Source organism: Diplotaxodon limnothrissa, linkage group LG18, assembly GCF_057381915.1.
Source record: "Diplotaxodon limnothrissa isolate DT_005_m linkage group LG18, D_limnothrissa_male_GT1.1, whole genome shotgun sequence".
Lineage (NCBI taxonomy): Eukaryota > Metazoa > Chordata > Actinopteri > Cichliformes > Cichlidae > Diplotaxodon > Diplotaxodon limnothrissa.
The window spans coordinates 936,692-961,107 of NC_140613.1; the positions used below are offsets into that span (position 1 = coordinate 936,692).

Sequence of the window (24,416 nt, forward strand, 5' to 3'; positions counted from 1 at the left end):
CAGGTGATCCTGAATCCTCCCTTAGTTATGCTGAGATAGGCATAGACTGCTGGAGGACTGCCATGATGCACTGGGTCTTTGAGTATCAGCTAAGATGGGGGCTGTGGTAGGACTTGACTTAAGCAGCCAAAGAAGTGCAGGAAACTGATGCTGTCCAGTGTAGCAAGTGATTTATTCACCATTTTGTGACCCAAACAAAAAACATAAAACATAACTGAACTCAAATCAACGGAAATTAAGGTCAAAATGCACACAGCTACACTGACCTGAACCTTTCTTCAAACACCTGAGTTCTGCTTAAATAGTCCACTTAACCAAACAATTTTTCCTCTGAACTATTCCATTCAGTACGTAAGATGAACAGGATTATATTCAAACCTCTACTGCCACTCTTTACTAGCAACATAAACTCTATGGTGGAATCAATACATATTCAATAAATCTATTTCTCCATAAACCCTCTAAAATCAACTTGATTAAATTACAAGAGTTCTTCCCCTTCTGCACTTGGTCTCTTCCTGTGACCTCAGATTGACCCAGAAGCTATAAAGCAGGAAGTAAAACTACATTTCCTCCTTTTGTTTCTGGAAGACAGGTAGGTAGGGTAAGTTTAAACAGTACAAATTAACAGTTGAAATAAAGAACATGTTAACTTAAAAAACTTGTAGGAATTGATTTAAACAAAGATGTTATATTATATAATCTGTAAAAGTGCAAAACATAAACAAACCCGGGATAGTAGATGTTTGCCTATTGCAGACTACATATGAAATATGGTTCAATCAAAACAAGAATGTTAACTAATATGGACAAATGGTATTCTCACCCACTTTGTCACAGGGGTAATGCCAAAGAGCTCTCAAAACAGATTTGATGTCGAACTTGACAGGACATTACCAAACACCAAAACCTTATGGAGGAAAGACAACAGAACACAGAATATATTTTTCTCTACTTTTCTTTGCTAAATGTACTTTGTATATTGTTTACATGATTGAAATAAATTAAAAAAACAAACAGACAAATATTGAAAGAACCCACAGACTATGGTCCTGATGAAAAGTGGACATGGGAAGTTAGATAAAGGTTGCTTTGATTTGACACTGAAATGAAAACTAAGAGCAGAAGAAAGAGGAAGACTTAAACATGAAGGGCCTTAAAGATCTTCATCAAGGCGGTCACACAAGTGAAAGCAAAGTAGACTGTAATCCTGCTGCAGAGAAGTTTAACAGTGTGTGTGTCATGGTCACGGTGAGTGCTAGAGTTTTCCATTGTGCCAGTGATCTCATCCCCTAGGTGGAGTTGCCGCATCTCCACGTGCCACGGCCCCTGTGAGTAATTTGGCTGCTGGCTTTTAAGACCAGCGCTCACAATCACTCCCCGCCAGATTGCCTGCTAACCATGTTTAGTGTCGGACGTCATAGCTGAAGTTAATGTATCATAGTATTGCTCGTTCCCACCTGCTTTACCTCTCTGCTCACAGTAATTCTCCATCCTGCCATAACTAACCTCCATTAAGTCGCTGGTTTGTTGTGCTGCTTCACCGCTGCACTTACTTGCCTGCCTCCCTGCCCAGCTTTCTGGAAACGCTTGGATTTCGCTCAAGATGTGTATGAGGCTCACCAGAAAAACTTACAGGCTGTATCCCAATTCAGGGTCTGCAGCCTTATAGGCCGCATTTTAAGGCCGATTACATCACAGCGACGCAACGAAGGCTGTCCCAATTCAAAGGCTGGTGGCGTCGAGCCAAACGGACTTTAACGTGTGTTTGAACGAGCTGACGGTTCACTCGTTAAGCTGAAAGAAAGATGCTTTAATCACAGCAGTCACACATGTGTCCACTGCACCATCTGGAACTCTTCTTGTTTACACTCGTAATAACACAAACACTAAATCCTGCTTCTCTGGTGCTGTTGTGTAGCAGTGTGTACACCTGAGACTGTCACCTGTCTGTCTGTCCTGCACTCTCTCTCTGTTTCTTTCTCTCTGATTGTGGAATAAAAGTATGAACATGTGTTTATAAGTTACACTTGTGTTTGAATCCTGCAGCTTATCACACATTTGATGTCCATGTGTGACGACTGCAAGTGTCCAGAGTGAGGACAGACTGAGGGAGCCACTGCTGCACATCATCTGTGAGGCTTTGCACCCCTGATGATCCACCAGGACAAACTCAGCAGTGTGTGAGGAAGAGGAGGAGGAAGAGCCAGCAGCAGCTGACAGATGGAGAGGATAGACAGACTGTTCCCTGTTTGTGAAGGACTGCTAGGAAAGTTTAACATAACTGTCTGTGCTGAATCAGTCTTATTAGGTAATGTTCACGTAATGTTATCATCCCAGTGTTTCCAGTGTGGGAGGAAGTACTCAGAGTACTCAGGGCCTTCAAGTTACACACTATGAAAGGCAGCAACAAGTTTAATGTTCAGAAACCTAAAGGCTGTATCAGCAGCAGAATGGAGCTAAAATAAATGTTGGTTTCAGTTCTATGAAGCTTTGAGTATTTTGGATCAGTAGCACTGCTGTGTTTGTTGCATCATATTGCTGTAATTGTTTATATGCTTTATATATTCTGAGCTAAGTTGATCTATAGTGTTACATCATATTCTATAAGGATGTTATGTGTTTGTAGACTTTCTGCCCAGTTTGACCCATTTAGCAGAAGTCAGCCTGTTTAAGGCTCTGATATCTATTCTGTATGACTTAAAGCAGTTATGACTAGGGATGGGTACCGGTATCCGGTGCCATTATGCCACCGGTTCTGACATAAACGATAGTAACCAGACCAAAAAGCAGCGCATATTTCGGTGCTTTATTTAAGTGCTTTTTTTCCCCCCTGAGATGTCATACACTTTGGATTCCAGCCAATCACTTTACCTTTCCGAGGATAGTAGGCGGGCCCAGGTATGTACGTTCTTTTAGAGCAGAGCTACAGATTAAAAATGCCCAAGGCGAAGCGGTCAAAAGTCTGGCTGTACTTCACAGCAAAAGATGCAAACTCAGCAGCCTGCAACAAGTGCTTTAAGCTGATACTGTGATACTGTCAAAGGAGGTAACACCTCGAATCTGATGAAACACCTGGCGACGCATAGCGTTTTTTTAAAAGCCTAGAAATGCACCGTATTTCAAAGTGGAGCCCAGACGTGAGTGTTTAGTGGATGTTCTTTGGCTCAGACACCACAGAGAGAAGAACCAGATGCTCTGTGTGAACAAAGTTGAAGCAGGAAAACTTTAAAGAGCAGCATCACATCACATGAGAACAAAAGCAGCTCCTCCTCCTGACTGTAGAAAACGGTCTGACTCCAGCTGTGAACATCAGACCACTCACAGCTCACAGCTAATAACTCCAAAGACATGTTGCTGCACCTCTTTTTGCTTCTATCTCACATTATAGGTGAGTTTAAGAACAGGGATTAAAGTTTAGTTGAAGCTGCTGCATTAAGCAGATATACAGACTGCATTTCACTACTTTTCTTCTTTCTTTTTCCAGGACTAACAGCTGGAGACTCAATCACTCCTCAACAACCTGAAGTCACTGAAACAGAAGGAGAATCTGTCAAACTCACATGTAGCTATGAGACAGATGCAGGTGGTGCTTTACTTCACTGGTACAGACATCATTCTGACCTTCAAGCTCCTCAGTTTATACTCTGGAAACAAGGAAAAGGAGGCAGTGCTGAATATATTCCTGATAATCGATATAAATCAGAAACATCTTCTACATCAACTAATCTGACCATAACAGCCCTAACCCTGGCAGACACAGCTCTCTACTACTGTGCTCTACAAACACAGTGATACAAAGTGTAGAAGAGGCTGTACAAAAACCTGAACACAGATATCTGACTACTCTTCAAAGAGGAGGGAAGTGGTATTCAAAGCACAGCTTCATATCAGATGGATTCTGCTAATTCCTGTTTTATCAGAGTCACTGTGGTTACAGCTGCTAATGAAACACTGTGGGAGGATTCACATGAGCAGCAAATCCACATCAACCACAAACCAACTGCAGGAACAATAAAATGTGACATTTTCTTATTAAAAGCATTTCTTTCTTTCTTTTCCAAAATAAAGTTCTTCCAAAGAGTGCTACATATAAATGGTAAAATGGTCTGTATTTGTATAGCGCTTTACTTGGTCCTAAGGACCCCAAAGCGCTTTACATTATACACAGTCATCTACCCATTCGCACACACATTCACACACTGGTGATGGCAGCTACAGTGTAGCCACAGCCACCCTTGCCAAAAAGGCTAAAATGACCAAAGAAAAAGTGGAAAACAGCTAAACATGAGAGGTTTTTGGACAAAGTTGGTGTTTTCCCCCCCCCATTGCTTAAGCATTGCTTCCAGCCAAGAGTGATACCATAAATCCCCTATAGCTGCAGAAAAGGCTAACATTGTTTTCTTTTTACAAAAAAAAAAAAAAAACAGTTATAAGAGGTTTTTGGACAAAGTTTGTTCTTCATTCCTTAAGCACCAGCACCGTTTCAAAAGTACCGGTTTGGTACTGGTATCGGATAAAACCTAAACGATACCCATCCCTAGTTAAGACATGGTCTGATTTTCTCACCCAATAAAGGAATATTTAATATGTCAGTCTACTCTTCATTCTATCAGAAACAGTTATCACAGCTCGTACATTTTCTTTTTACACATACAGTGGGGCAAAAAAGTATTTAGTCAGCCACCGATTGTGCAAGTTCCCCCACTTAAAATGATGACAGAGGTCAGTAATTTGCACCAGAGGTACACTTCAACTGTGAGAGACAGAATGTGAAAAAAATCCATGAATCCACATGGTAGGATTTGTAAAGAATTTATTCGTAAATCAGGGTGGAAAATAAGTATTTGGTCACCTCAAACAAGGAAAATCTCTGGCTCTCACAGACCTGTAACGTCTTCTGTAAGAAGCTTTTCTGTCCCCCACTCGTTACCTGTATGAATGGCACCTGTTTGAACTCATCATCTGTATAAAAGACACCTGTCCACAGCCTCAAACAGTCAGACTCCAAACTCCGCCATGGCCAAGACCAAAGAGCTTTCGAAGGACACCAGGAAAAGTATTGTAGACCTGCACCAGACTGGGAAGAGTGAATCTACAATAGGCAAGCAGCTTGGTGTGAAAAAATCAACTGTGGGAGCAATCATCAGAAAATGGAAGACATACAAGACCACTGATAATCTCCCTTGATCTGGGGCTCCACGCAAGATCTCATCCCGTGGGGTCAAAATGATCATGAGAACGGTGAGCAAAGATCCCAGAACCACACGGGGGGACCTGGTGAATGACCTGCAGAGAGCTGGGACCAAAGTAACAAAGGTCACCATCAGTAACACACTACAACGGCAGGGAATCAAATCCCGCAGTGCCAGACGTGTTCCGCTGCTGAAGCCAGTGCATGTCCAGGCCCGTCTGAAGTTTGCCAGAGAGCACATGGATGATACAGCAGAGGATTGGGAGAATGTCATGTGGTCAGATGAAACCAAAGTAGAACTTTTTGGTATAAACTCAACTCGTCGTGTTTGGAGGACGAAGAATACTGAGTTGCATCCCAAGAACACCATACCTACTGTGAAGCATGGAGGTGGAAACATCATGCTATGGGGCTGTTTTTCTGCCAAGGGGACAGGACGACTGATCCGTGTTAAGGACAGAATGAATGGGGCCATGTATCGTGAGATTTTGAGCCAAAACCTCCTTCCATCAGTGAGAACTTTGAAGATGAAACGAGGCTGGGTCTTCCAACATGACAATGATCCAAAACACACCGCCCGGGCAACAAAGGAGTGGCTCCGTAAGAAGCATTTGAAAGTCCTGGAGTGGCCTAGCCAGTCTCCAGACCTCAACCCCATAGAAAATCTGTGGCGGGAGTTGAAAGTCCGTGTTGCTCGGCGACAGCCCCAAAACATCACTGCTCTCGAGAAGATCTGCATGGAGGAATGGGCCAAAATACCAGCTACTGTGTGTGCAAACCTGGTAAAGACCTATAGTAAACGTTTGACCTCTGTTATTGCCAACAAAGGTTATGTTACAAAGTATTGAGTTGTATTTTTGTTATTGACCAAATACTTATTTTCCACCCTGATTTACGAATAAATTCTTTACAAATCCTACCATGTGGATTCATGGATTTTTTTTTATTTATTTATTTATTTTTTCACATTCTGTCTCTCACAGTTGAAGTGTACCTCTGGTGCAAATTACTGACCTCTGTCATCATTTTAGGTGGGGGAACTTGCACAATCGGTGGCTGACTAAATACTTTTTTGCCCCACTGTATATGTAAGCATTGAGCCAAAAGTAATAATGCCAACATATTAAATGAACAATATATTTGTCTCTTATATATAATACATCTAGACATACACTGTCAAAGATACTTATCTTTGAGTGAAGATTTAAGGTGATGGGAAATTTGAATAAATGCAACTTGAATCTTTACTGAAGCTCAGTATTTGACACAGAGTCCAAGTTCACTGCTGTAATAACTTTAATATTGGCCATATTATATTCACCCAAAGTGAGAGGACTTTGGTCTCATGAACAACATTAGCTAATTGTTATTTACTAGCTAATCTTAAAATGGGTGTTCAGTGCAGTAATGAAGCCCAATAATCATGTTTTCACAGTCCCGTGATCTCAGCCTCAGATACTTATTAAAATCACACAAAGCTCATGTAGAAACAAATGAACAAAAGGTTTTCTCCTTCATTTCTGTCAAACAAAGCTGTATGAAACATTTCCAGCTGTTAGTATCATGGTTGCTAGGCAACCTGGGCAGCGCAACCGAGGCTAGACCATCCCATTTCACAAGCCTCGCACTTCCGGCCTTAGCGGTTATGGGGTCCACGGCCCTTGTGGACCATTAAGACTGTGTAAGGCTGAAAACTCTGAGTAGACATGGGATCAGAGACTAAACACAGGCTAAGATAAATACTAAGTAAGGAAGGACTAGAATTACAAACTAAAGAAAACCAAAACCATGAACAAGAGGCTTTGTAAAATATACATGATACTGTATATACACTATATTTCCACATTTTTATTATGGCTTTCATACATAGGTACATACATAAAGAGAGAGAGAGAGAGAGAGAGAGAGCAAGAAAAGGATTAGCAATTTACTGCTTAGAAGCCTCAAATAAAGACCTGATTTAGACAGAAAAAAATCTGTATTTACTGAAGGCAGACATTTAAGAAACCTTTTGGTCATATACAATGAGTACAGGAGAGTTTAACTACAGGTTTAGTGCTTTATTTAATGCGTGCAGAACAAGAAATGAAAATGTTACGCTTACACCTATCTATCTTTGAACCTGAGGTTCTCACAGCAAGTCTAGATTCTTAAACAACTTAAAATTAACAGTAAATTAATATAAATGCACTAAATGAGCTAAATAAACAAAACATATGAATACAAAAGACCACCCCAATTAAAACAAAACAAAGATCTTCTATTTATTCAAAAAGAAACCAGCAGCACGTTGTCGCAGTGGCTTGCACCGTCCCATCACAGTAAGAAGGTCCTGGTGGGCTCAGGCCTCCCTGTGTGGAGTCTGCATGTTCTCTCTGGGTACTCCAGCTTCCTCCCACAGTCCAAAGACATGAATGTTGTTCTAAACAGTGATTATATTTACCACAGGTGAGAGTGTAACTGGTTTACTCTCTGATAGACTGTCAACCACATCATCACCACAGTGGACAGCATCATGTTTAAGATTTAGATGGAAAAACATAGAAACAGCTCCTAGATTTCAGTTTTGCGATACAGAGCACCCCCCTTTAGAAAAAAAAAGAAGCATATACTATCAATGAAGATCAACACACCAGGCTTCCTTTATATAAACTGAATTAACAAAACTAAAATCTCAGTCAGAATAAACAGACATTATCAGATGTCGATAAAATGATTAAAAAATTATAGAAAACATAAAGAAAATATACCAATAAAACACTTGCTGAAAATATGACAAGAGTGTGCACTCGGCTCTCACTAGAGCTCTGATACTTTAAACTGGACCCATTTAAATGTTAAAGCTTATAGTTCCAAAGCCCAAGAAAATATTTGCTTTACTTTGTTGCAAACTAAAGTAATTGTTTTGTTTTTTGTGATCCATCTTCTAATAGCTACAATTAAATTAGTGTAACAGATTTAGCAGCAGATTCAGCAGAGAATCAAGTACAACATTTCCACGTTTTCTGCATACTTGAATATATATATGAATATATGCACATTCCAGTTAAACCTCTCAACTTTACCTGCTCTTTAACAGCTTATGTGTTCAGTGTAAGTTACCATAATCTTTAAATCAGTATTTATATTCATACCTCTTTCAATTATTCATAGCTGAACAGGGTAATTAAAACCAGATTTTAAAAAAGTAACTTTTGTGACACAAACCTCTGACTTTTAGCTCAAAGCAGCTCACTAAGCCAATAATCTTGTATCGATAGTGCACCGCTTAGCGTGAGTTTTCATGTGGCGCAACAAATGAGTTCTAGAGTTAAACATTTTCCCACATGTTTTACATTCATACGGTTTCTCACCTGTGTGTGTTCTTGTGTGTTCTGTCAAAATAGAGTTACGGGTGAACGATTTCCCACAAGTTTTACAATGATATGGTTTAACACCTGTATGCATTCTCATGTGTTTCAATAAGGAACTACTATATGCAAATACTTTCCCACAAGTTTTACAATGATATGGTCTCTCACCAGTGTGCATCCTCGTGTGTTTCACTAAATCACTATTAGAAGCAAACATTTTCCCACATGTTTTACAATGATGTGGTTTCACACCTGTGTGAATTCCCATGTGTTTTAACAGAGAACTACTGTATCCGAACATTTTCCCACATGTTTTACAATGATATGGCTTTTCACCTGTATGAGCTCTTGTGTGCTTCAGTAAATCACCATTATAAGCAAACATTTTCCCACATGTTTTACATCCATATGGTTTCTCACCTGTGTGAGTCCGCATGTGTTTCAGTAAATTACTATTATATAGAAACATTTTCCCACATCTTTTACAATGATATGGTTTCTCACCAGTGTGCGTCTTCAGGTGTCTCAGTAAATCACTGTTATAAGCAAACTTTTTCCCACATGTTATACAAGAATAAGGCTTCTCACCTGTGTGAGCTCTTCTGTGCTTTGCTAAAGAGCCAGTACATACGAAACCTTTGCCACAAATAGTGCATGAATACGGTTTCTCGCCTGTGTGGATTCTATAATGTCTTGTCATTTCATAATTATATCGGAATACTTTTCCACAAACATCACATTTTAGATACTTTGTACTTTTATCAGAGTTACACCTACTCCCTGATGTTGTCGGGTCTTCTTTATTCTTGTGACTTTTGTTCGTAAATCGAATTGATTGTAAATCAAGTTTCTCGCTTCGTCCCTGATCTTGGTTCTCAGCTACAGCAGAGCTTAGAAACAGGAGCTGCTGCCCACCTGTTTCGGTTTGGTCACTTTTGTCGCAAGTAGCGGTCACCATAAAGGTATCCGTCTCCTCCTTCAGTATAAGCTGCTCTCCCTCCTGACTGCTGCAGAGTTCCTCCGGTTCCTCCTTAATCTGTGGAGATTCTGGTTTCCCGTGTTTCAGACTGGAGTTGTTATCCTGATTACAGAGCTGCTGCTCAGTCGGTACCACCTCCTTCTTAGGAACATGTTGCTGTAAGACATCTGGAGGGACAAAAGGAGACATCGCAAAGAAAGTGATATGATGTTATACCAGAAAAACAGAAGCAAATTTACTTTTAAATAAACTAAAGAACAGCAATAAGGGTAAACCATCATTAAACTACAAGCTGATGTCTTTAAAAAAAAAAAGCACTCCATGAAGCTAGTACATCTTTTTATTTACCTTAGAATAAAATGACAACAATTCCAGGTTTCTCTTTAGCACTGTAGCTAGCCTGTTAGGCTGTCCAGTCCATGCACTGTTGAGCCAATGTTGAGCCAGTTAGTGAGCAGAATGATTTCAAAAGTCAGCAGCGCAGGAGTCGCAGTAGAAGAGCAGAATATGGACACTGCTAACTACCAAAATACAAAACATTATTTGGTCAATCCTTGTTTTCTTTCTTTTAGAACATTTTACCATCTCATCCTCTCTCTAAGGGAAAGGCTAGCAACCCATTGGAGGAAGCTCATTTCCGCCGCTTGTATCCACAATCATTTTCTTTCAGTCACTACCCACAGCTCGTGACCATAGGTGAGGGTAGGGATATAGATTGATCAGTAAATTTAGAGCTTCGCGTTTACAGTCAGCTCTTTCTTCACCACAACAGAGCGGTACAGCGTCCACATTACTGTGGCCACAGCACCAATCCCATCTGTTGATCTCCTGCACCCTTTTCCCTTCAATCGTGAACAAGACCACGAGATAGTTAAACTCCTCCACTTGAGGCAAGAACTAATCTTCTACCCAGATTGGGCACTCTACCCTTTTCCAGCTGAGGACCATGGCCTCAGATTTGGAGGTGCTGATTCTCATTCCCACCGCTTCACACTCAGCTGTGAAGCGTTCCAAAGTGAGCTGAAGGCCATCACCCAATGAAGCCAACAGAACCACATCATCCGCAAAAAGCATAGATGAGGTTCTGAGCCCACCCAAGTGAAAGCCTTCTGCCACTTGGCTAAGCCTAGAAATCCTGTCCACCCCTGGGGTGGGGGAGCACCAGCAACAGTGTGACCACTCTTCAGATGGCCTTGTTAAACATGAGGTCACTGGCTAATAAGACTTTTGTCTTAAATGATTTTATTCGCTCATCCGGACTTGACTTGTTATTCTTGACTGATACTTGGCTTCGCCCTGGTGAAGCCAAGTTTCATTCTCAGAACTGCTTCCACCCAATTTCACTGTTCTGAGCTCACCCCGAACCATTGGCAGAGGTGGAGGGCTAGCTTCAGTTTTTAAAAACAAATTTCGATGTCGGCAGCTGTCATCTGTTCTGTACCCCAGCTTCGAGGTGCAGTTATTGGAACTGAACCACATCCCTTCATTTCTTTGTGCTTTGGTGTATTGCCCCCCGAAATTTGTTAAGGATTTTATTTCTGAATTTGCTGACTTACTGGGGAGTGTTGTCTTACGCTATGATCGTATTTTAATTGTTGGGGATTTTAACATTCATGTTTGTTGCAAAGACGACTCACTAGTCAAAGACTTCCTTACTCTTATTAATTCGTTTAATCTCACCCAGTGGGTAAGTGATCCAACTCACACAAAAGGTCACACACTCAACTTGGTACTGTCAAATGGTTTGGATATCTGCATCACAGACATCACGGATAAAGTTGTATGGGAAACGATTAAACATTATCCTTTTCTTTTCTCCGATTGGTGATCGCTTTAAATTGGGAGAACCTCAGGATTTCGGACCATTTTGTTTAATACTGTTATTAACAATGTTGATTTGTATAGTGATGGTTCTCTACGGCAAACACGCTAGATGAGCTTTCAGTCAATTGCTCATTTCACTGCTGCTTTTTTTGATTCCCCTCTTTTTGATGTTAATGGTATTGCGGATTTATCAGCGGAGGAACTTACCAACCTTTTTAATACTAGATGTGCCGACATTCTTAATTCGGTGGCACCTCTGAGGACATAAAGTGCCGAATTGTTACGCCAACCCTGGCTTAATGACACTACCCGCGCCCTTAGGTGTGAATGCCGGCACACTGAGCAAAAATGGAAAAAAGATAAACTCCATGTCTCGCTGGACATGCTGCCAAATCTACCTTCTTCTCTGGTATTATTAGGTCTAACTGCCATAATCCCCAAGCCCTTTTTAGTATTTTTAATTTCTTGATAAACCCTTGCCCCTTTACTTATAGGGATGCCTCCCCTGTACTTTGTAATAAATTTTTAAATATTTCACTGGCAAAATTTCAGTTCTGAGGGCATCTCTCTCATCTCCATCATTGTTAGTTTCTGACCCTGTTCCAGTCCCTGAATGCTTGACTGTCTTTCAACAGTTCCAGCCACTGTCTGATTCTGATTTAACAGCTATAATTGATCATCTCAAAATCTCGAATTCCCCCCATGATATCCTTCCCTCTCGTTTTCTTAAGGAAGCTTTGCCCACTGTTGGTCCCTGTATCCAACTGTTACTGAATATATCACTGTCATCAGGTTGTGTACCGTCAGTATTTAAGCACGCTGTCGTGCAACCCATTATAAAGAAAAAGAACACATGCTGCCGTTGGGATTACACTTCCTTTCACTGCTACGCCGACGACATACAATTTTATTTCCCTTTGACATCGGATGTCTCTACTTCCTTGCAACCCCTATTTGACTGTCTAAATGAGGCCAAAACTTGGTTATCATGTAGCTCGCTCACACTGAACGAGGATAAGACAGAAGTTATAGTTTTTGATAGTCACACCCCGCTGGAACAACTAACTGATGCCTTAGGGCTCCTTGCTAGCCATCTCTCACCCACTGTTAGAAACCTTGGTGTTTTCCTGGGCAGCTCTTTTAAACTCAAGAAACAGATCTCTCCTGTGGGAAAAAAAAAAGTTTCTACCACCTGCGTCAGACATCTAAAGCTAAACTATACCTCACTTTGAAGGTCCTTGAAAAGCTCATTCACGCTTTTATCACTTCCAAATTAGACTACTGTAACTCTCTCTACTTGGGCCTTCTATTTTTCTCTATTCACCGGCTCCAGTTAGTTCAAAACGCAGCTGCGTGTCTCTTAACTGGTACTAGAAATTATGTCCACATCACACCAGTTTTAGCCAACCTACATGGGCTCCTTGTTGATTATTGTATCAATTTCAAAATTCTTTTGCTTACCTTTAAAATTTTAAATAATTTGGATCCCAGCTATCTATGTGAACTCGTTCATTTGTATATCCCTAATAAGGCACTTAGATCTTCCAATCAAATGCTCCTGATGCAACCAAGGTCTTGTCTGAAGTCCAGAGGTGATCGGGCCTTTGCTGTCGTAGCTCCCAGACTCTAGAATAACCTCCCTCCTTATATTCGTTCCTCCGAGTCCATCCAGTCTTTTAAATTGTGTCTTAAAACTTATTATTTTAGTGTCGCTTTTGATTTAAACTAGTATGTTATTTCGTGGCCAGTTTTTGTTTCAAACAATTGTCATATTGTTTCCTGCCCTCCTTTAAACTGTTTCTTTTTTTAAATTCTGTCTTATGGTATTGCTCTGACCGACTGTGAAACACTTTGGTCAACTTTGTTGTATTTTTATGTGCTATAGAAATACATTTTGATTTTTTTGGGGGGGATATAATAACGAACAAAGGGCAGCCCTGCCGGAGCCCATCACCCACCAGGAACGAGTCCGACTTATTGCCAGCCAGTCACCCCATATTCCCGGAGCACCCCCACAGAAGACCCTGGGAATCTCTCTCCAAATCACCAAAACACACGTAGACTGGTTGGGCAAACTCCCATGCACCCTCAAGTATCATTGAGAAGGATCTATACAGTGTTCCACGACTAGGATGAAAACAGCATTGTTCCTCCTGTACTCAAGGTTTGACTAACGGATGGACTCTCCTTTCCAGCAACCTGGCATAGACCTTCCCATGGAGGCCGAGGAGTGCGATTTCCCTACAGTTGGAACACACCCTCCGGTCCCCCTTCTTAAAGATGTACAGTAGATCGTACAATAATAGATACAGAGAAAAACCCAACAATCATATGACCCCCTATGAGCAAGCACTTTGGCAACAGTGGGAAGGAAAAACTCCCTTTTAACAGGAAGAAACCTCCGGCAGAACCAGGCTCAGGGAGGGGCGGCCATCTGCTGTGATTGGTTGGGGTGAGAGAAGGAAGACAGGATAAAGACATGCTGTGGAAGAGAGACAGAGATTAATAACAGATATGATTCAATGCACAGAGGTCTGTTAACACATAGTGAGTGAGAAAGATGACTGGAAAGGAAAAACTCAATGCATCATGGGAATCCCCCGGCAGCCTAAGTCTATTGCAGCATAACTAAGGGCAGATTCAGGGTCACCTGGTCCAGCCCTAACTATATAATAATAATAATAATAATGGATACTTTATTGATCCCCATGGGGAAATTACTTGTTTTTCTCTGCATTTGACCCATTCACTCAGTGAAGCAGTGGGCAGCCCACTAAGCAGGCGCCCGGGGAGCAGTGTGTAGGGACGGTACCTTGCTCAGGGGTACCTCAGGGTAGCCGTTAAGTGGATTCGAACCGCCGACCTTCCGATCATGGGGCGACCACTTTACCTACTGAGCTATCCCTGCCCCATATGCTTTAGCAAAAAGGAAAGTTTGAAGCCTAATCTTAAAAGTAGAGATAGTGTCTGTCTCCTGAATCCAAACTGGAGGCTGGTTCCACAGAAGAGGGGCCTGAGAACTGAAGGCTCTCCCTCCCATTCTACTTTTAAATACTCTAGGCACAACAAGTAGGCCTGCAGTGTGAGAGCGAAGTGCTCTAATAGGGTGATATGGTACTACAAGGTCATTAAGATAAGATGGGGCCTGATTATTTAAGACCTTGTATGTGAGGAGCAGGATTTTGAATTCTGGATTTAACAGGAAGCCAATGAAGGGAAGCCAATACAGGAGAAATATGCTCTCTCTTTCTAGTCCCTGTCAGGACTCTTGCTGCAGCATTTTGGATTAACTGAAGGCTTTTCAGGGAGTTTTTAGGACTTCCTGATAATAATGAATTACAGTAGTCCAGCCTGGAAGTAATAAATGCATGAACTAGTTTTTCAGCGTCACTCTGAGACAGGATATTTCTAACTTTAGAGATGTTGCACAAATGGAAGAAAGCAGTCTTACATATTTGTTTAATATGTGCTTTGAAGGACATGTCCTGGTCAAAAATGACTCCAAGGTTCCTCACAGTGTTACTGGAGGCCAAGGTAATGCCATCCAGAGTAAGAATCTGGTTAGATACCATATTTCTAGGCTTTTCAGGGCCGAGTACAATAACCTCAGTTTGATCTGAATTAAGAAGCAGAAAGTTAGCGGCCATCCAGGTCTTTATGTCTTTAAGACATTCCTGCAGTTTAACTCATTGGTGTGTGTTATCTGGCTTCATGGACAGATAGAGCTGGGTGTCATCGGCATAGCAGTGTAAATGTATGCTATGTCTTCTAATGATGCTGCCTAAGGGAAGCATGTATAATGTAAACAGAATTGGTCCTAGCACTGAACCCTGTGGAACTCCATAATTAACCTCAGTGTGTGAAGAGGACTCTCCATTTACATGCACAAACTGGAGTCTATTAGATAGATATGATACAAACCACTGCAGTGCAGTACCTGTAATACCTACAGCATGTTCTAATCGCTCTAATAGGATATTATGGTCGACAGTATCGAACGCTGCACTAAGGTCTAGCAGGACAAGCACAGAGATGAGTCCACTGTCAGAGGCCATAAGAAGATAAGTCTTTTCAGTGTTTGAAATGAACAATCATTGGCGATTGTGGCTCAAGAGTTGGGAGTTCGCCTTGTAATCGGAAGGTTGCCGGTTCGAGCCCCGGCTCGGACAGTCTCGGTCGTTGTGTCCTTGGGCGAGACACTTCACCCGTTGCCTACTGGTGGTGGTCAGAGGGCCCGGTGGCGCCAGTGTCCGGCAGCCTCGCCTCTATCAGTGCGCCCCAGGGTGGCTGTGGCTACAATGTAGCTTGCCATCACCAGTGTGTGAATGTGTGTGTGAATGGGTGGATGACTGGATATGTAAAGCGCTTTGGGGTCCTTAGGGACTAGTAAAGCGCTATATAAATACAGGCCATTTACCATTTACAACAATCAACTTCATTTTCAAGAGGAAAAGAAAATGGATTACAGTGGTAGAATAAAAACACCAGAACAAATTACGGCTTTTAAAACAGACTTAGAAAATTATGACTGGCAAAATGTTTATGTGGAAGACACTAATGATGCTTACAATGCGTTTTTGGATATATTTTTGTCAATCTATGACAGCCATTGTCCAATTAAAAAGTTTTCTAAAAATTATAAAAAGAAAAAACCATGGTTTACACAAGGTCTGGAAAGAGCCTGTAAAAAGAAAAATAGGTTATACAGGATTTTTTTTGACACATAGAACAAAGGAAAATGAAGACAAATATAAGAAATATCGAAATAAATTAACATCTATTATGCGATATGAAAAGAAAAGATATTATGAACAGCTGCTTCAAAAACATAAAAGTAATATTAAGGCTACCTGGAGTGTATTAAATAGGATAATAAAAAATCAACATAATACATGTTCTCCAACACATATTGTAACAAGAGGTAACGTAGTGATTGAGAATACTGAGAGCATAGTTAATGAATTTAATGATTACTTTGTTAATGTAGGTCCCAACTTGGCAAAAGAGATTTCTGTACCAGGAGGAAATGATGAAGTAGATTCTACTTCTTGTAAATGTAACTCAATGTTTCTTGGTGGAGTCTGTGAGAGTGACATTGTAGAAGTGGTGAGTAAATTCAAGAGTAAAAAATCCACGGATTGTGATGAACTTGACATGTCACTAATTAAAGAAGTTCTTCATAGTGTCCTTCAGCCGTTAACATATATTTGTAACAAATCATTTCAAACTGGAATTTTTCCAGATAAAATGAAAATTGCCAAAGTGATCCCACTATATAAAACTGGTGATAAACAGATTGTGTCAAACTATAGACCGGTATCTTTACTGCCTCAGTTTTCAAAGATTCTTGAAAAACTATTTGCAAACAAACTAGATTCTTTTATTGATAAATATGATTTATTGAATGATCATCAGTATGGGTTCAGAAGAAATCGCTCAACATCTCTAGCTGTGATGGAATTTATTGAAAATATTGCAACGGCTGTGGATGAAAAACAGTTTGGAATAGGTGTGTTCATTGATTTACGTAAAGCCTTTGATACGATAGATCATTCTTTACTTTTACAGAAGTGTGAAAGGTATGGTTTAAGAGGTGTTGTACAATTTTGGTTAAATAGTTACTTGAATAATAGGTTCCAATATGTGAGTATTAATAACATGAAATCTAAACTTAGAAAAGTAACTTGTGGAGTTCCGCAAGGATCTGTTTTGGGACCTAAGTTATTTTTACTTTATATAAATGATATTTGTACAGCCAGTGATACTTTAAAATATGTGATGTTTGCTGATGATACAAACTTATTTTGCTCAGGAAAAGACATAAAGAAATTACTGAAAACAGTAGAAACAGAACTCATGAAGTTAAATAGATGGTTTGTATTTAATAAACTATCATTGAATGAAAGTAAAACAAAATTTATGTTATTTGGAGGTAGTAAAAGTAATGTTAAAGTAGAATTGAATTTAAATAATGTTGAAATTGAAAGAGTATATGAGACAAAATTTTTAGGAGTAATTATTGATGATAAACTTTGTTGGAAGCCCCACATAGAACATGTGAAACGAAAATTATCCATGTCTATTTCTATTCTTTATAAAACAAGAGATTTTTTGAATAAGAACTGCCTTTATTTATTGTATACTTCCCTTTGTTTGCCTTATATGACCTACTGTGCAGAAATTTAGGGGAACACATACAAAACATATTTGGATTCAATATTTAAATTGCAAAAAAGAGCTATTAGAATAATAAATAAAGTTGGATATAGGGAGTCCACCAACCAGTTTTTTGTAGGATCATCTATGTTAAAATTCATGGACATTATATATTCTAAAACTTTAGAAATGATATATCGTGTCATGAAAAAGAATGTTCCAATTTGTATTTTAAGTATGTTTCAACTAAGAGATGGAAAATATGATTTGAGGGGGTCTTATAAGTTTGAAATGCCTAAAGTGAGAACCAATGTTAAGTATAGATGTGTGTCAGTTTTGGGAGTGAAATTATGGAATGGACTTAATGATGAACTGAAGATGTGTTTTTCTTTGTCATTCTTCAGGAAGCTTTTAAAAACTTAGTATTATACAAGGTTATAGAAATTTGGTTTGTTAAATTTTTTTTGTGTTGATTTAATTTCTTGATTTATCATTGATTTCTTTTCAAACTGTTATACAACTTATTTATCAATGCTATTTATTTTCTTGGTTATGGATTTGATTATTTCTATGGGGGTAAGGGATAGGATAAGTATAAGCCATAAGGCTTCAGCCTATTCCTTTTTCGGTTTCTGTTTGAGTACTTTTATGTAAAATTATAATCTGTTGTTGTTGTTGACTGAAATAAATTTCAATTCAATTCAATTCAAGATCATTTGTAACCTTCACTAAAGCTGTTTCTGTGCTGTGATGAGCTCTGAAACCTGACTGAAACTCTTCAAATAAACCTCTGCAGATGATCTGTTAGCTGTTTGACAACTACTCTTTCAAGGATGTTTGATATGAAAGGAAGGTTGGAGATTGGCCTATAACTAGCTAAGACTGCTGGGTCTAGAGATGCTTTTTGAGTAAAGGTTTAACTACAGCCAGCTTGAAGGCCTGTGCTACATAGCTGATTATTAGAGATAGGTTGATCATATTTAAGATTGAAGCATTAAAGCCCCTGGGGTGGACCTCATCCACCCTAGGGGCTCTGCCACCAAGGAGTTATTTAACTGCCTCAGTGGTCTAAGGAGCATGGAAAAAAGTGTCAGGACTCCTTTAAGTTGCTTGAAGACGTTTCACCTCTCATCTGAGAAGCTTCTTCAGTTCTAGGGTCAAGTGGTGGGGAGTCCCAGATTTCAGCCCTGTGGGAGTGCCCCCCTCCTCCCTGAGAGGGACAGTGGACCCCCTAATGATCCTCTACCTAATCACATGAGCCAAGGTGTAAAAACGGATGTAGGTCTACCTTATCATGTGATGTCCTGAGGTCAGATGGCCCAGGATGTGAGTGGGAGTTTAGGCGTCTGGGAAGGGATCTCAAAACTGGATTATAGATGGCACAGTGTCGTAAATCACCTTCTCTGTTCAAAGATGGTCGTGCACAGTGGATATAAATGGCTTCTTTTACTCATTCAAACCATTAATCTTCTCTGTCCAATATGAGTACATTGGTATCCCTGAAAGAGTGACCTTTGTCCTTTAGATGCAGATTGACCGTTGAGTCTTGTCCCATGGAGTTGGGTCCTCCACGGAACACCTCCATGGGACAAGACTTGGCGGTAAATATGGTAAACCTCTCTACTTGTAAGCTTTGTACCACAGGTCTGCGCTAACTTAATCATTACTTTAAAAGCCACAGTAAGTCAGATAATCAGTGTTGGGGAGTAACGGAATACATGTACTGGCATTGTGTATTTCAAATACAAAATTTGAGTGACTATATTCTGTTACAGTCACCATTTTTAAAAAGTTATTCAGAATACAGTTACTTTGTTGAAATAAATGGATTACACTGCAGTCTTTTCCTGTTTCACGTTAGGCTATGCCCTCTCTATTTTTGGTAATTCCACATCGGTGGAAACCCAAACAAAACCCGCATTAAGAGGCTCTAATGCCTGTGTCTCAATCTTGCAGCCCATGAAGTGAAGAAATATTTTTTAATAATTTAAAATATTTTTTTTAATTATTATTCAAAAAATTATTTAATATGAAGGCAATAGTTGGAGTGTTACAGGCATAATCCTAAAGAATATAGCCTCATGGGCAGTGTAGTCTGTGCTGCAGGGAGAATGGACTGCCATACCAGTTATGTAAATGGTCTGATTCTTATATAGCGTTTTTGTACTCTCACGGAGTACTCAAAGCGCTCTATACAACATGCCTCATTCACCCAATCACACCCATTCTCACAAGCACTTTATCTATACATAGTGCTTACTAACGACATTCACACACATTCATACTCCAGGGTTAGTATCTTGACATGCAGACTGGAAGAGCCAGGGATCAAACCACCAACCTCCCGATCAGTAGGTGACCACCTCTACCTCCTGAGCTACAGCCACCATGTCTGTGAGCGTGAGGGAGGGAGAAAAGGGAGAGGGGAAAAGAGTTGACGAGTTGTCACCGAGCAGAAACGGGAGTTGGAAGCATGCAAATATAATAATAACCACTGCAGCCAAAAAGAGAGCCTGACAAGCCCAGTTGAAAGTAAGCTATTAGGACTTGACTGTACACTGTGTTCGTGTTTTCCTCCAAAACAATAAGTTTTGTTGGAGCAGCCTTTCAATGCCTCTCTCTGTCTCTCGCTAGCAAAGTCGACCCAGACAACATATTAAAGCTAGTTTTCGGCTATGAGCCCAACAAGGAACCCGACATATTAGCCAGGACTCCCTTCACTACGGTTTGGAGCTGCTGACCTTTTTTATATATGTGCAGAAAGGTTTTCTATAAGAGATCGCTGCTAAAAGTGCAGCCTTACCTAATGTCCACCCTACTGTTACTCATTGTATATTAAGATTTAAAAATGTAGTTGGTGTTGGTTTGGCGACTAACTAGGGCTGGGCGATATGACCCACGATCCATATCACGGTATAATTAGAAGCATGTGCGGTAACGATAAATATTGCGATATATTCTTTTTTCTGTATAACATATTTTCCATCCTAAAAATCATTTAATCCCCCCCCCACACACACACAGACAAAACATTAAGGATTGTACATTAACATAAAACTGTTGTACACACACACACACACACACACACACACACACACACGAAGAGAGAGAGTATGCATTGTATGCAAACAGCTACCAAACGGCCATCATAATTCATCATACAATGAGAACAGGACAAATCAACAATTAACAATGACTGATTAATATTAAAATCTGTAACATAATGTATTGTTTGGAGTTTAGTCTGTTACTGTTAATATTTTTACCATTTCTTCTTGGAGCAACTGTAACCCACATAATTTCCTTAGGGATTAATAAAGTATTCTGATAGTTTCAGGATGACCTGCCATTATCCAATCACACATCTGCTTACCTGCATCTTTGCTCGTTTCTCCTCCTCTTCTTTTCTCTTTTTTCTAAACTGAGCACCTGATGGCTTTGAACTTTTCTTGTCCATCTTGGTTTTAATTTTGCACTCCAGTATGAACACAAATCCCTCAACTCGAGGATCACCACAACATGATCTAACAGACCTACACCTTAGTTCACAGATTCACTTTGTCACAACCCAGGATTCAGATCATGAATCCATAATGAGCTTGGATTTACATCATTATGAATGAAATACGCTCTATTTGGAAGCAGCAGGCCCCTCCCCTTTCGACGGGTTGTGTGGAGACTTTAAATCATCAAACTGTAAATTTGAAATTGTTATTGATCCTTTACCCCGAGTCCTAAAGTGTATATTTATTTTCTTATATATATTGTTTGTTTACTTGCACTGCTGTAACTGGAGCCTCGTCGTCTCGTCTCTATATGCTGGACTGTCTGTAGCGGAGATGTCTGGTGTTTTCGTGTTTGTTGCTTTGTTTTTATTTTGTTTGATTTTGCGAGTTGGTTATTAGATGCTGCTCCAGCCAGAGACTCCCCCGCCGCCCCGCCCTCTCTTCCCTGTGCCGCCAGCAGCGGGCGCACCTCGCAAACGGGGGGGCGCCCTTACTCCCAGCAAATGGGCGATAGAAAACCGATCGGTGCCTGTGACATTCCCACTATGCGCTGGCTGACGTCGGGCAGCATGAGTACCAGCAATTTTTTTTTTGTGCCAATACCCGTGATACCGCCCCGGGCAACCGCCCGTGTCGCCCGTATCTAAAACCGCTACTGTGCTCAGCCTTGTGTATATACAGATGTATTGCACAACTAATGTTGCCGTATTTGTTTATATTGTTGTTGATGAATAAAATTCACTTAAAAAAAAAGCTTAACAGGAAACATGAAGCTGTTTAAAATGATTCCGCCTAAACAAACTCATTCATTGATGAATTCAGGTTGAATAAATGCTCAAATCCGGCCTGATTACAAAGCATTACATTAACTATTCTATAGAAAGGAAAAGCGGGACAGAGCGGGGAGGAAACGGACCAGGTCGGAATGCAACCACGACACGTCCGGGGGCTTTTCGGCACATGGGCCCCCCTCTGAACCAGACTCACAAATCTTCTAATCCTAACTTTGTTTCACTAAATAATCAGGAGAGAAATCCAGGCTGATTTCAGCGCCTGCTGTTTGCATGGAGCGCAGCGCAGTCCTGTCCTCTCTTTGCTCTTTGTTAGCTCACATCTCCAAAAAGTCCTCACAATCAGAAACGTCCCGCAGAGCTGTGATCAGGATCCTCCTTCAGAGGGACACTCACCTGTCCTGTGCAGCTTGATTTGGGGTTTCCAGGTGATATCCAGCAGTCTGCGCTGACGGTCGATCTCTTCCTCGTACTGGACGATCGTTTTTTCAAACTCCAAGAATATTTGTTCAGCAGCAGCAGTTAGTCGCTCGTTGATGAACTCTCTCAGATACTGAACTGAAGGCATCGTTGCTGCCGCAGCTCACACACTCAGCTCACACACTCAGCTCACACAACAACAACACAACAGTCCCTGTGCTCAGGCACACACACGTGGAAAGCTAACGGTATTAGCGCCTTTCCTTTGTTTTCTTCCGCCTGGTGTCACGTGGTGAGCTTCCGGCAGAGCACACGTGTTGCCTTTAGTTCCTATGTGTACATTTTTAAACTCACCGTTGCAGTAAATGAACAGATTCTAAGCAGCAAGGCTACAGTGCGAAGAGAAAACAGATCCATCAAAAACAAATTAAAGTGCTCAAATTAAACTTAGTATCCTTTTGCCATAAGCATTGTTGCATTGTGTGAAACTAAAACCGGTGAGCATTAGTTTGGTGATGAGAGAGCTCAGAGGAGAACAATCAGACAGGTTGGAGCTGACAGAAAGAACAGCTGTGAACATCAGTCTTATCCAGGGACTCTTCAACATGTGCATTGAAGGAGAGGTAGATCAAACTACCAACGGATAGATTTCACTTTATAGACTTCCTGCTGCAAGATCTCCAAGCAAAGCAGAGCAGCAGAAAGACGTGCTGAGTGTGAAGCTGTCAGCAGGGGGAATAACACAGGGCTGTGAATGAGTCCTGTCACTGTGATCAGGCTCCTCCTTCTAATCCACCAACTTAGTGTTGATGAAGACTAAACAGAGAGATCACAGCTTCTTTATACTTGCTGTAGCTCACAGTTACTCTACACTGCAGATATGACGCCTCTGTTCATCTCAGTGCTGCTGGCTGCTATGTGCCTCGGTATGAACACAACTCTGTTTCTTTGATATCAACATTGACGTGATTCTTTAACAGCACACTGATACTGTTTGTTGGTGTTTTACAGAATGCAGAGCACAAAAAGACAACGTGCTGCAAGCAAAAGGAGAAGAGACTGCTGCTGCAGGAGGCACAGTGACACTTGGCTGTCAGTATAACACCAGCTCATCAAATCATTATCTCTACTGGTACAAACAGGATGGAAACAACAGCCCCAAATTCATCCTGAGTCGCTTTAAAGTTGGTGAGGGGAAAAACGAGGCTGGAGACAGATTTTCATCCACACTGGATTCCAGCATCAGATCAGTTCCTCTGAAGATCCAGAAGCTTCAGCTGTCTGACTCTGCTGTGTACTACTGTGCTCTGCAGCCCACAGTGACAGGAAACAGCAAAACTCTGTACAAAAACCTTTGGAGCAAAGACAACAGAATACTCCACAACATCCACTAGAGGGAGCCACACACTGTTAAACTTCTCTCCAGTCAGAATTACAGTCTTTACTTGTTTGATCACATTGATGGAAAGCGTTAAGGCCTATTATTTTCTCTCTTCTTTCTACATTTTTCATTTCAGTGTCTGATCGATGCACTCCTCCACTTTTCATCAGGACCAAATTCTGTGGGTCCTTCCAATATTTGCCAGTGAAATATAGTACAGTGGTCCCTCGGAACATGGGGAACAGAGCCTTCAGTTGCTCTCTTCCTCAAGCCATAAGAAATAAAAACTCTCTTCCTGTGTTTAAGTCACAGCTCAAAACACATCTGTTCAAACTGGTTTATTCACTTTAGTGCTGATTTTCTGTTGTCAAGTTCTGTTTTGCAATTTTAACTTATTCTATGTATTTTATGACTATTGCTCCTTTTATTAATTTTGTTCTTTTGTAAGGTGACCTTGGGTTTTTGAAAGGCGCCCACAAATAAAATGTACTATTATTATTATTATTACTTCTCTACCGTGGTGATGGGATTTCCGGCTCTTTTTAGAGAGCCGGCTCTTTCAGTTCCCAACCGGCTCTTCAGGTTGTTTTGTTGCTTTAAATAATTTATTATTAACAACAATATAAAATTATGCACTAAAGGAATTACTAATGTAAAAAAAAAGTGGTTTTATTTAGAGACAGAGCAGGTACAAACTCCAAAACACATTTCTAGCGTTAACTGAACTTCCAAAACAGAGCTACCTAGATCACTTAAATTACACAATTGAAAGCATGAAAGCATGTGTGTATAGTTATATTCAAATAATTAAA

The 24,416-nt window shown here is 40.5% G+C and overlaps 1 protein-coding gene across 1 annotated transcript; it reads right to left on the reverse strand.

Moving 5' to 3' along the window:
• Window positions 1-8,428: 8,428 nt before the first annotated feature.
• LOC146612730 (uncharacterized) lies at window positions 8,429-22,400 on the reverse strand. Its single transcript, XM_085377430.1, has 2 exons — window positions 22,200-22,400; window positions 8,429-9,693 (listed from the first exon to the last, which is right to left on the reverse strand). Exons 1-2 carry the CDS (start codon window positions 22,369-22,371, stop codon window positions 8,429-8,431), a joined length of 1,437 nt encoding a protein of 478 aa, XP_085233556.1. The 5' UTR covers window positions 22,372-22,400.
• Window positions 22,401-24,416: the final 2,016 nt, after the last annotated feature.